At 39.8% G+C, this 12,744-nt stretch overlaps 1 protein-coding gene across 6 annotated transcripts in view; it reads right to left on the bottom strand.

The window, feature by feature from the left end:
- RIMS2 (regulating synaptic membrane exocytosis 2) overlaps positions 1–12,744 on the bottom strand; it is a 464,483-nt gene that overhangs the window by 311,186 nt on the left and 140,553 nt on the right. For 2 of the 6 annotated variants that reach the window (XM_042462974.1, XM_042462975.1), the window contains exon 1: positions 1,562–2,135. The exons of the other annotated variants lie outside the window; for them this stretch is intronic. In XM_042462974.1, coding sequence (XP_042318908.1) covers positions 1,562–1,683 — 122 coding nt within the window. In that variant the 5' untranslated portion in view covers positions 1,684–2,135. Of the gene's footprint in view, positions 1–1,561; positions 2,136–12,744 lie in introns of those variants that run through there. 6 annotated transcript variants of the gene reach the window in all.

Genomic DNA, 12,744 nt, shown 5'->3' with positions numbered 1-12,744 from the left:
AACATTATAAAGCAATGCTGAAGGATACTGTTCTTCTCTCATTTGCTATTCCCATACAATATACATATTGTTACATTAAAGGCATATTAAATGCAGCATTTGATTTACAGGACCCCCCCCCCCAAAAAAAAAAATACCCAGAGAAAAGGAATCTGTGTTTTCACAAAAAGCAAGATGCAGTATTCTGAGTGGAACCACACAGCAGACATGAGCAGAACAGAAGAGATTTGTGCATGGCTGGGAACAGTAAGCTAGCCTGCAGGCCTTGGGAGATGTACTTGGGGGTATGCAGTGCTTTACATGGATAACCAATTTTTATTTCCATTCTGACAAACTTTGGAGTGGTTTTTTTTTTTAAAAAAAAAATCATAAATCCAAGTAAAACATTATAATTATGCTGTGATCCCCTAAACTGACCTTTGTAGCTACACAATTTCTTAAGCATAGTGAAATTATTCTGAAAAGGTCACAAGCTTAATTATTGCTAATAATAATTATCTGCCAAAAATGAGGCAAAACATGTAATAAAACCCTTTAAATGATTTTTGGACAACTGAAATAGTAAAAGTTGAAAACAGTAATCAATAATGGCATAACAACTTTATGATTAAGTGTATGTAATGTACTTAATGCTGTTCAGGGTGAAACACACAGAGACAGAGAAAGACAGGGAGAAAGAAAGAGAATGCTTTTACTCTCTTTTCTGTCTTTTATATAACGTTTCTGATGTCCTCGTCCATCTTCACAAATTACTTCAATTAAATATGGTTATTTCTCTCCTTCAATATCAAATCATTTTTAAAAATGTTAAATGCTATTTATTAAGGGGGATGCCTACTGATTGAATGCCACAAAATATACCAATATAAAATGGAGGACAGATTTAAATACATATAAGAACCTAATACAGTTAACAACCATTCACTGTAATTAACAAAAGTCTCACCATCACTTCTCTGAAAAACAATGGCAACCCATAATTAAATAATGTTTAAAACTGTTTGACCTGCTACAAAGCATCAGCTAATCATTCATAATTTGTCTACCTAATAAGATTATTGAAAAGTACTAAACACAAAAAGACATCCCACATTCCCAGAGAGAGAGAGATGTCTTCTGCAGATTTTACCAATTGTGTGCTAAACTGCTCTTTACTCCATACAGCAAATTATTTATAGTTAAGTAGTCACAATCCTGTGCATGGCCATATTCAAAGAGCAATTATTTTGCATTGTATGAATATTTCACAAGGCTGTGGCTTCCACAGTTACTGTTATCGATGTGTTCATGCCAGTTAAAATGTTTCAAAACATACCCACACTGCATATTTTATATTTCTATTGCAGTAATGCAGTCATTTAATTCAGGTATAGCAAGTTTAATTTTAATACCATATGCAAAGCAACAGATGACCAATACAAGACTCGTTACTTCTATGAATATCTTAATAATTCAAAGACTGCTTGTGTGTGGTTACTGATTGAAAAGCAAGTCCATGCACATGCTGCTGTCATGAAGATTCCAGTGCTGAAAGGGGAAAAATTGATACAGTCCTACTTACCTAGCATTATCCAACGTTTGTGCAAAAAGATCATTTTGTAAAATATTTGGAGGAGATGAGAAAACCCCATGAAAATGAGATAATACAGAATTGCAGACCTGGCGCAATGTCTCAAATTGCATTTTTCTCTCTTCCCTTCTATTCCTCCTTACCACCTGTGCAAAAAAATCATCTGTTTTGCAGTCACCATCAGATGCAGATATGCCAATCAAGTTCCATATTTCTCCTGATCTTGATAAAAACTGTGACTAAATGAGCAGGAGTTGGCAGTTAATTGTACAGTCATTATTCTTCTAATTCTGTCGTGGAAGATTTAGCACCCGTACTGCTTTCTCCTCACTGTCGCAAGAATTCCAAACAGCAGCGATCTTTTTGGGCATTCCCAGCTGAAGCGTGAAGCTGTATGGCTTTCATGTACTCTGTTCATATTTCTCTAAGCCTCTTAAAAACATACCGCGTATAGATGCTGTCATCAGGAGTTTCAGCACATCTGGCTGCCAGCAATAAAATCTCAGAAGTAATAAAAACGAGGACATGGCATCCTCACACAGTTACTACTGCTTGAGAGGAGGAGGAGAGGGATTTCTGCAGCTTCTCCTCCTCCCTTCCTCCCCTGTAAAAATGACTAACACCAATGACAGTGAACATAGGTCTCTCTTCCCTCCACCCTTACAGAATTTGAAGGCACCAGCACAGAGCACAGGGCAGAAAGACCCCACCAAAAATAGTCTGCATATTCTTTAAATGATAACACACGGCAAGGAGAATGTAACAATAGAAAAGCTGTATCATATCTTGCATAAGATGAAAGGTAATTCTGTCCTTTGCCAGTTTAATTTATTCTCCACATACACCTACAGAGAACAGCATACAGCCTACACCCAGTTATTGTTCTATTACATTGCTCATCCTAACCACTGAGATGATTTAATCATACAAATTTGGAAAATCTTTCAAAACAATTTGCTTAAATATACAGTGTGCTCCATAGAAGGGGAAAAAACCACAACAAATCTGCAACAGCTTTGGAGGTTTGTGAGCAGCAATCAAACTAATGAAATATTCTGTACCTATCTTCCCTCTTAGCAAAACAGGATTGTAGACCTAGCACTCTAATACATGTACAGTGCAGCAAGACCATGGCTTGCTTAAGACTGTTCATCTAATGTACACAGTTTAAGGTCTCATAGTGTGCTGTGCAAAACAGATAAAATCTAAATTACAACCAGCCATGAATGCAAATCATCGTACTGTTATTCTTTTTCTGTTAGGGAAAACTGCTGCTTAAAAGTACAGCGTGGCCTTAAAATATCTAAATTTTCAAGATTCAGCATTTAATATTGTCTCAATCATTTACAAACTCCCCGTGTAAAAAAAAATACAATGAAGGCTATTAGTAAAGCCCATGCACTGAAAGCAGTTCTAGCCCCTTAGGAAAAGGGAATAAGCAAGGTCCCAGCTAATTAAGGAAGTGTACTGATAGGCTCAAAAGAGAACCCTACAGTGCCAAATGGATTATAGTCACAGTATTCTATGTCTCAAAGTGAAGCAGAAAAAGATGGAGGAAACAGGGGGGAAAGAGGCAAACATAGGTCATGAGAAAGAATATATTCCACACCAATATGTGTTAAATCTCTATTCCGTTGCATAATGAAAGATCAAACTGTTATAGCATTTTCTTTTTATCTAAAGAATTTTCTAGCAGTGTGTATCACTGAGACATGGAATCTTTGCCAGACTGAGGTTCATCAAACAAAAGTGTGCCTGTCATAATGGATCAGTACATTGTTCTACATAAGCTTGTATTTTGTCATAATGGCACTGTACTGAAAGTAGTATTAATGTATAATGCTGCTCCTGGTGTTATTATGACTCAGACCACAAGGTATTGCATGTACCTAGTAGTTTCATTTTCTTCTATATTAAAAAGTGAATATTTTGTTAAAATACTCTGATGATAAATGGATGGGCTTTTTAGGAAACTGAATCAAAGCTTCATATTTGGCACCCAAATGGAATCAACAAATTTAGAAAGCTATTCTACTGGACCATATTATGTTACAAAAGGTAACAAATTCAGCTATGTATATAGTCTTCAACAGTGCAATAAAACATACTGTCAGACATGTATAAAACTGCAACCTACATGTTTCACAGCCATATGCAGAAATGGCTGAAGCATGAGCTTTAGTACCTCTGGAGTAGAATCACCGAATTACCCAGCTGGAAAGGGCCTCATGGGCCATCAGATCCAACCCTCTGTTCAATGCAGGATCCCTAGCTAGAGCAACTCCAGCAGGTAACTGCTCAGCCTCTTTCTTTTTCCTTTTCTTTTTTTAAGACATCCAGAGAAAGAGATCCAACTATCTCTTGGGAGAAAGGAATCTGTTTTGCTATCTGTAACACTTACTACCTGTTTTACTCTCTACAATGGACAACATTTCAATCAGAATGCTAACTCCATCTTGTTTCTGAATCAATTTGTGATTGTAAATAATTGACTTAAATGCATATTCATACATACATTTTACCAAGCCATTTCTCCTAATCTATTTCTTTTGTACATTTTGCCACATGTACCTAGTTCCATACAGTTTTCTCAAATGTATCCTTTTGGGGACTGAAGAATAGCATTTAAAAATTTGGAGAAAATATGAATTCAGAAGAACTGCATTTCAATTCAACTATGAGTTTGTTACAATGTTGTTGTTAACTGCTGTCTACTTTGTCTTATAGCAGCCTTGTGAATGAGAGACCTCCAAGTCACCCTATTCAACAGTCCTGCTCAGGTCTTACAGACTCAGACTATGGCTTCCATCATTGAGTCTATTCCTTTGGAATGTGATCTTCCTCTTTTCCTACTGCCTTCTACCTTCCCAAGCATTATTGCCTTTTCTAAGAAGTCATGTCTTCTCATGATGTGGACAAAGTAAACAGTTTCAGTTTAATCATCTTAACCTCTAGGGGAAGTTCAAGCTTGATTTGCTCTAGGACTCATTCCTTCTGTTTTTAACAGGCCATGGTATTATTATTATTAACCTTTATTTATAAAGCGCTGTAAATTTATGGTATGGTATTTATGGTATGTAAATGGTATGGGTAAAACTCTCCTCCAACACTACATTTCAAATGAGTTTATTTTCTTCCTATCAGCTTTCTTCCAGTTTTCACACTCAGTCATAGAAATTGGGGGAAAAACATGGTGTGGACAATTCTGACTTTGGTATTCCATGATATAGCTTTATACTTGAAGATCTTGATTACTTCCTTCATAGCTGTCCCTCCAAATCCTAGCCTTCTTCAGATTCTTGAGTATAGTCTTCATTCTGATTAGTCACTGAGCCAAAGTATAGAAAATCTTTTAAGTATTTTCTACATAATGTACGTTAAAGTTGTGTAAATCATCTGTAGTAATTATTAGTCATTCCAAGACTTTACTATTTTCTACTAGTAGTATGATGTCATCTGCATAATTGCATATGATGTTACTTCCTCCTGTTTTCACACTTCTTTCCTCCAAGCCTAATCTAATTTTCCTCCTGATACATTCAGCATACAAATTAAACAAATATGGTGATAAAGTGCATTCTTGCCTGACTCCCTTGCCAAATGAAAACCATTCTATTTCTCCTAGTATATCTTGACATTGGACTCTTGTCCCGAGTTATACATCAGGTCAACCACACCCATTTAAGAGTGATCCATAGTTTTTTATGATCTACACAATCAAACGCTTTGCCATATTCTAGAAAGGAGAGGCTGATTTTCTTTTGAAATTCCTTGGTGAACTCTATTCAGTCTAGTGCCTCTTCTTTTTCTGGACCCAGTGGCATTTCTCACTGTCAGAGCAATAACATAGTGAAAGTCAGAATTTTGAGCATCACTTTGTTTACATGGGAGATTAAAGTAATGATCCAGAGGTTACTGCATTGCTTAGGGTCCTCTTTCTGGAATGTATAGTGAGCATTTCCAATCTGTGTTTTGTTTCCCATATTTATTGAAGGATTTTATTTAGAACTTGAGTGCATTCTGTCTCTGCAGCTTAAAGTAGCTGTACTGGTATGCAATCTCTTGCTGCTGGTTTATTGTTCTGACTGTAGCTTTCACTTCACTTTCTAAAATGATATCTTCATTTTCAAATGGTTCTTCTTTGAATGAATCTATCATCCTGTCATCTTTTTATACTGTTTTTCAGTGTAGTTACCATCATCTTTTTTGGGGAGGATCATGTAAAGTATTTCCCTTCTGGTCAAACTTAACTTCCCTTTGATTTCTTGGATCTTGTGGAAGAAGTCTCTTGTTATACCTTTTTCATTGTCTTTTTCTATTTCTTTGTATAGTATTTTCCTTTCTCACTGTGCTCTGAAAACTAGCATTCAAAGTTCTGACTGTTTCTCTAACCTTTCATTCTAGCTTGTCATCTGTCCTTAACTGCTTGAAGAATTTCATCTGTCATTGAATGAGTCTTTCTTTGTTTCTGGATGCAGATAGTGTCTTTTTGCATTTTTTTTCTCACACTGTTCCTGGCTTCGGTCAAGGGTTCTTTTGGCTCCCAGTCAATTAGGCTTAATAGTGTACATTTATTTTTTTACTCAGATTTTCTTGAGGTTGTATTTTGGCTTGATGATTTATTTAATGTTCTTCTGTAGCTTTACTCTAATTTTTGAAGTTCAGGCTCTGTAGCACAGTCTGCTTCTGGTCTTGTTTTTGCAGGAAGAAGAAAAGGTTGCTTACCTGTAACTTTGGTCCTTTGAGAACCTAAGTGGTCACCTATGTCCATAAATAGGTTTTGTGCCTGCACAGACTCCATTTAGAAAGTTCTAGAGCTGAGTAGCTTGGTGGGAATACCTTACCCCATTGTGCCTACCACACATGTCCGAGCCCACAGTTTCAAAGTCTGCTGTGAAATATGCAGGGACCTGAAAGAGGTGAGTAGGGTGTGTTCATGTGAGGGCACAGATGACCACAATTACAGGTAAGCAACCTCTCCTTCTTCGTGGTCTCTGTGCCTTACACATATGAGTGACTGAAGTTTACCAGAGGTCAGTGCATCACATTGCTGGAGAACAGACAAGAGAACTGCCATCCAAAGCTGGCATCTGCCCTGGATTTCCAATCAAATTTATAGTACTGAATAAAGGTAGAAAGCTGTGACCATGTAGTAGCTTTGCACAAGTCCAATAAGGAAATGCCATGAAGCAGGGCAGCCAATGATGCCATCGCTCTAGTGGGGTGTGCTGGCAGACCCTGAGGAACTGATCTTTTAGTCATTTCATAAATCAAATCATCTGGACGACCCCCTTCTCAAATTTTTGAGAAGACACCTGTTGTCCTTTCCGAAGACCACCATAGCAAATGAAAAGTCTATTAAAAAGACAAAATGAGGCAGTGTGTTTAATAAAGAAGGCCAATGCTTGGTGCATATCCAGAGAATGCATAGACTCTCCAAGGTTGTAATACACTGGCAATACAATATCCTGATTAAGATGGAATTATGAAACAACTTTCAGCAGGAAGGAAATATCAGGACCCAGGACAACTTCATCACAGTGGAACCTGAGTAATGATTCATATGAATTCAGGGCAGACAGATCAGATGCTAGTGATGGCCACCAAAAAGGCAACTTTCAAAGTAATCAGCCTATCATCCACAGATGCCAAAGGTTCAAAGAGATGACAGAGTTAATGTATCTGGTACATCTGACAGAGTACCAGATACATTAACCAAGGTGGAGTTGGCAGAGTAAAGATGGATAAAAGTGAGCCAGTCCTGTAAGGAATTCTTGACGACTGCATTGGAGAATAATGTAGCAGCCATAGAAGCCAGTGGATGATAGGCTACTATGGTGCTAAGTACACTTTCAAAGAGGAGAAAAATAGCCCCTGCCCATTTAGATGCAAAAAGGAAGGATAAGATAGTTGAGAGTTGAAGAGGGCTCCAATTTAGATGCTGCAAAGGAGCAAAAACATTTCCATTTATATTCATAAGGACATTTAGTTAAGTCTTTCCTGGCTGCAGAAAGAACCTGTTGTATTTTGGGGGACCTCAGTGTTGAACCCTCCTGGCTGTTAGATGAAGCATTGAGATGTCTGGGTAGAGTACATGTCTTTGAGAATGTGAAATCAGGTTTAGACGCTGTGGGAGGACCTTGATTTGGCTCCAGAAGAGATGTAACATCTTTACATTGACATGGAATCTTCTCCATGGCACCGTTTTGGAGCAAAGAGGTTATTTCTTCCAGCAGTGTCTTCAATGGAGGAGTGCAACAAAACACATCAATGGGTGGAATATTTAAGAATGTGATGTTGTAACCCAGACAGACAATGGTAAGAACCCAGGGATCTGTGGTGATGGTCCACCAGGCAAAATAATGGTGGTACAACTTGGGCGCCCATGATGAAAGTGGATCTGGGATGTCTAAAGAGGAATTTGTCTGAGAAGTTGTTAGAAGTGAGAAGTCAAAACTGAGATTTAGATGATGTGGAAGAGTTTATAGAAGACATCTGTTGATGTTTCTGCTGCTTGAAAGAGTGTTTTGAAAAGGTAGGGGAATATTGTGAGGATTGGAGAGATGCTGACGACGGTCACTTACGCCTGGAGAAAGATGATTTATTGTCAATGCCACAAATGGCTGACAAAGCACTGCTAGTGGTGTCGTCTAGAAATGCCCATCTTTTCGCATTCACTCAGGATGTGCAGGGGTGGTATAGTGATTCATCTGTTTTGGCATTAAAAAACCCACCACCATCAAAAGGAAGATCCTCTACTCACCTACAAATATCCTCAGAAAAATTAGAGCATGTCAGGCATAATGGCATAGAGCTACTGCCCCAGAATGTTGATGCACAATCCACTGTGTGTTAAGGTGAGTGGATTTGTTATATGGCCAAGGATTGTGCTTATTGGTAGAAAGTCATCACTGTATTTCTTTGATCTTCAGGAAGACTTGGAATGAATGGCACCATCTTACCCCACAGAAATTTTTGGTAGGCTGATATGTAGGGCTTCACCACCAAGGATGGAGAAGAATATAACCTGCAACCAAAAATGCCAAGTCTCTTTCATGCTTTCTCTACTGCTGCAGAATGTCTGTCCATTTGTCTTAGTTTAGGAAGTTTTGACCACTACTGAATTATTTACTGGGTGATTGAAAAGGCAGGATACCTTTTCAATACCTCAAGCTGAATCCTGGAAAATGTGATGTTCTTTTGTTCCCTCTTTTATTGAACCATTTCCTGTATTGCTATGTATTTTATATGTATTATCCTATTATCTCTTAGATTGTACGCCATAGGCAGGCTTTCTCTTATATATTTATTGTTTTATGTACAGCGCTGTGCAAATCTACAGCACTAAATAAATAAATAAATAAATAAATGTCGAATCATTTGGAAGCTTCTGGTACCAATGCTGGCTTAATCCAGGACTGTCTCATGACCTCGTTCAATATTGGCAAGAGAGGTACCAGAGAGGGAGCCAAAGAATGTGAATCACCAAGTTGGAACTGGGTCATTCACAGGAGCTGGAGGGGCATGACTGTCAAATTCAAGTGCCTTCACCATTCTCAAGACCATGTCAATAAAGAGTTTAACATACTTAGGCAGAGGCAAAACCAGTATCCTTGACATTCCCTGGTGAAGATGTGGTGGGAGGAGAGGAAGAGCCTAGAACCAAAGTTTCAATGCCATCAGACCCTTCTGCAGAAAGATGTCACTGTGGACCAGAAGGGGCCAGAGTGGTTATAAATGTGGAGGGGGCATAGGTGGTTGATATCAATGTCAAAGGTACCAAAATGATGGATGTTATCAGTATTGACTGAGGGTGTTGCTGAACAGAAAGATTCAGAATTACACTTGGAATTGGTGCAGGTATTTTATTATTATTATTTTGGTGCATTTGGGGTATTTTGTATTTTAATGCTGTAATAGTTTAATTCTACTTTAATGCCCATTTTTATGTTTGTTTATTGTATTGTTTTTTAATTTGTAAGCCGCCTGGCACTGTGGAGACTGGGAGAGATGTCCTACTAGCTAGGAAAGGAATAGAGAAGGCGGTCTTTCAAGACAGTGGAGGCAAATCGACGCTGAGTCTGTGATGGAGAGTAGTGCCTTGAAAGGGTAGAGGCCTGGTGGTACAGTGGTTAAATGCCAGTACTGCAGTCACTCACTCACAAACCACAAGGTTGTGAGTTCAATCCGAGCCAGGGTCTCAGGGTCGACTCAGCCTTGCATCCTTCCAAGGTCACTAAAATAAGTACCCAGATTGTTGGGGGCAATTAGTTTACAGTTGTAAACTGTTTAGAGACTGCAGTCCATAGTAGTATGATCTTTGATAGGTCAGCCACCTACCATGATATGAGTTGTACTTAGAATCATTTAGGGCAGTTGGCATCATGGTCCTGACAGAGTGGCATCTGCCATGTAGGCAAGCTGCTAAAGACAGCTTATTAACTGAAACTGTGCCCTGATATGGCCCTATTCTTTCTTCTTAACAGCATCTAACTATCATAGCTGGGCAAGCTACCACCCTTACTGAAATAAATGGGTCCTTACTGAGTTCATCTGCAATATTCTGTTCAGGCGTATTTTCTTCCAAAGAATGCCAACCAAGTAATTCCTTTGTCCTTTAGTCCCCATAGCCAAAACAACTAAAACCTCCCTCACCAACACTGCATCATTTGCCACATTAATCTCCAAACATTTAGAATATTTTAAAACACAGTGCAACATCAAAGCAGCTTAGCCAGTAGCTAATGAGACTCAAGTGGGTGAAAGAAATCATGTTTGTAGTCTTTTCTACACAAAGTTAGACTTGCTTATAAATTCCCAAAAACTCAATAAATGCAAATTTCAGAAAAATCATAGAGACCTCTTTCAGATGAAATGCTTATTCATATTAAAGAATCACAGCTAGCAATAGCAATAGCAAGTACATTTCTATACCACTTATCAGTGACCTAGCACTCCCTAAGCGGTTTACAATGTGTAAGCCAATTGCCGCCAACAAGCTGGGTACTCATTTTACTGACCTATGGAAGGATGGCCTGGAGCCCTGCCTAGGATTGATCTCACAACCTTGTGGCTATGAGTGGCTGCAGTACTGGCATTTAACCACTGCGCCACCAGGGCTCCCTACTTGTGCTTTATTGTATACAACACTTTTTCACCTCCAAGAAGTATGATACCAACATCAAACTATGCTTCTGTGTTAATTTTTAGGAGTAACAACATAATCTATAGCTATATTACCTAACTCTTTCAGTCTAGCAAGAGCACTGTCTACATCATAACAGCAGGGTGTTTTTAAAAAAAATAATCTTGATTTATTTCAAGGTTTTACTAAGCCCTGGGCCTCAAACAGATAGCCCAAAGGGGCTGTCGTTGGGGGCACAGTGTTCGGATGACACACACCACAAACATGGCCAGAAGTGGCCAGGATGCACCTCATCCTAAAAGAACCAGCCAAAGAAGGAGCTGTAAAATACTGTTCCTTTTTGGTGTCCAATTCAGGACCGTGGCGGCGGCCCAGATTGGAGCCGGGTGCATGCGGCTGTCGGATCCTGGGGCGAATGGTGGGGGGGGCATTCCTGGCACAGACCTTTTGTGCCATATGCTTTGCCCCCTGGAGATTCTAATTGAGTGAGATGAAGTCAGGAGCTGGTCTCAGACACCTGCCTGCCACACTCCTACCTTGTTCCCCTGGCATAGATAGAAAGCACTAAGTAGCCTGGGAAATCTTAGATTTCTATTAAAGCAGGGTCGCCCTAATCCCTGTATTCTGCTGCATCTTTCAGAACACTTTTTGCTGAAAGAGCCACTGCTAGTGTCACCACTAGCAGAAAACCAGGGGGGGGGGGGGGGAACGCTACAAAACAAGGGCTCTGCCAGTTACAAGAAATAATAACCTTATTTGCAGCTACAAGTTCTATAGCTAGTTCATTTTAATTGGTTATTTCAAATAACCCAAGATCAAAGAATGTCTGTTTAAAATGTTTGCACAATGATTTTAATTCTATCCCTACCACTAAATATAGCTGTGAACAAATAACTAAAGGTAACTCCTAATATAATAATAACCTCTCTGATGTTTTATGCTCTGTTTCAGAGGTAACTATAGCTATGAAAAGAAACAATCTGGAGGCTTCCAAACAATCATTCATAAAGTCTCAAATGATTGGCTAGCATGGGTATGCTTGATCTTGGGTTATCTCCGTCTGGGTATCGACAGGGGAAGGGTGACCCTGTTGGTGCTCTTGGACATCTCAGCGACTTTCAATACCATTGACCATGGTATCCTTCTGGAACGCCTGAGAGAATTAGGTATTGGGGGCACTGAGCTCCAGTGGCTCCCGTCCTACCTCTCAGGCAGATTCCAGATGGTGGTGCTGGAGGACAGCTGCTCTCATAAGAGAGAGCTGACATCTGGCGTCCCTCAAGGCACCATTCTGTCCCCCAGGCTTTTCAACATTTACATGAAACTGCTGGGAGAGATCATCCGGAGACATGGGGCGCGGTGCCATCAGTATGCTGATGACACCCAAATCTATCGCTCCGTGTCTCCGACTGCTGCAGTGACCAAGGATGGCATCTCTCCTCTAAATGCCTGTCTTGAGTTGGTAATGGGCTGGATGAGGGAAAACAAGCTCAAGCTGAATCCAGAGAAAATGGAGGTACTTGCGATAGGAACCTCTGGCCCGGGTGGGGAGTTTTGCCAACCAGTCCTGGACAGGGTCACATTTCCCCTAAAGGATGAGGTTCACAGTTTGGGAGTGCTCTTGGACTAGTCTCTACAGTTGGCATCCCATGTGGAGGCGGTGGTCAGGAGTGCCTGGTATCAACTTCGGTTGACATGCCAGCTGCGCCCCTACCTGGCTCAGGGGGACCTCGAAGCAGTGGTACATGTGCTGGTAACCTCTCGTTTAGATTTCTGTAATGCGCTCTACATGGGGCTACCTTTGTACCAAGTTCGGAAGCTTCAATTGATCCAAAATGCTGCAGCCAGATTGGTCACAGGAACATCAAGATCAGACCATTTACACTGGCTGCCGATTAGCTTCTGGGCGCAATACAAAGTACCTTTAAAGCCCTACATGGCTCAGGCCCAAGTTACTTAAGGGAATTTCTCTCCCTACATAATCCACCCTGCACTCTCAGAACCTCAGGGAAAAAATTGCTGGAATACA

Source organism: Sceloporus undulatus, chromosome 4 (genome assembly GCF_019175285.1).
Source record: "Sceloporus undulatus isolate JIND9_A2432 ecotype Alabama chromosome 4, SceUnd_v1.1, whole genome shotgun sequence".
NCBI lineage: Eukaryota > Metazoa > Chordata > Lepidosauria > Squamata > Phrynosomatidae > Sceloporus > Sceloporus undulatus.
The sequence above is the reverse complement of the archived record's forward strand: the minus strand, read 5'-3'. Positions and strand labels throughout refer to the sequence as shown.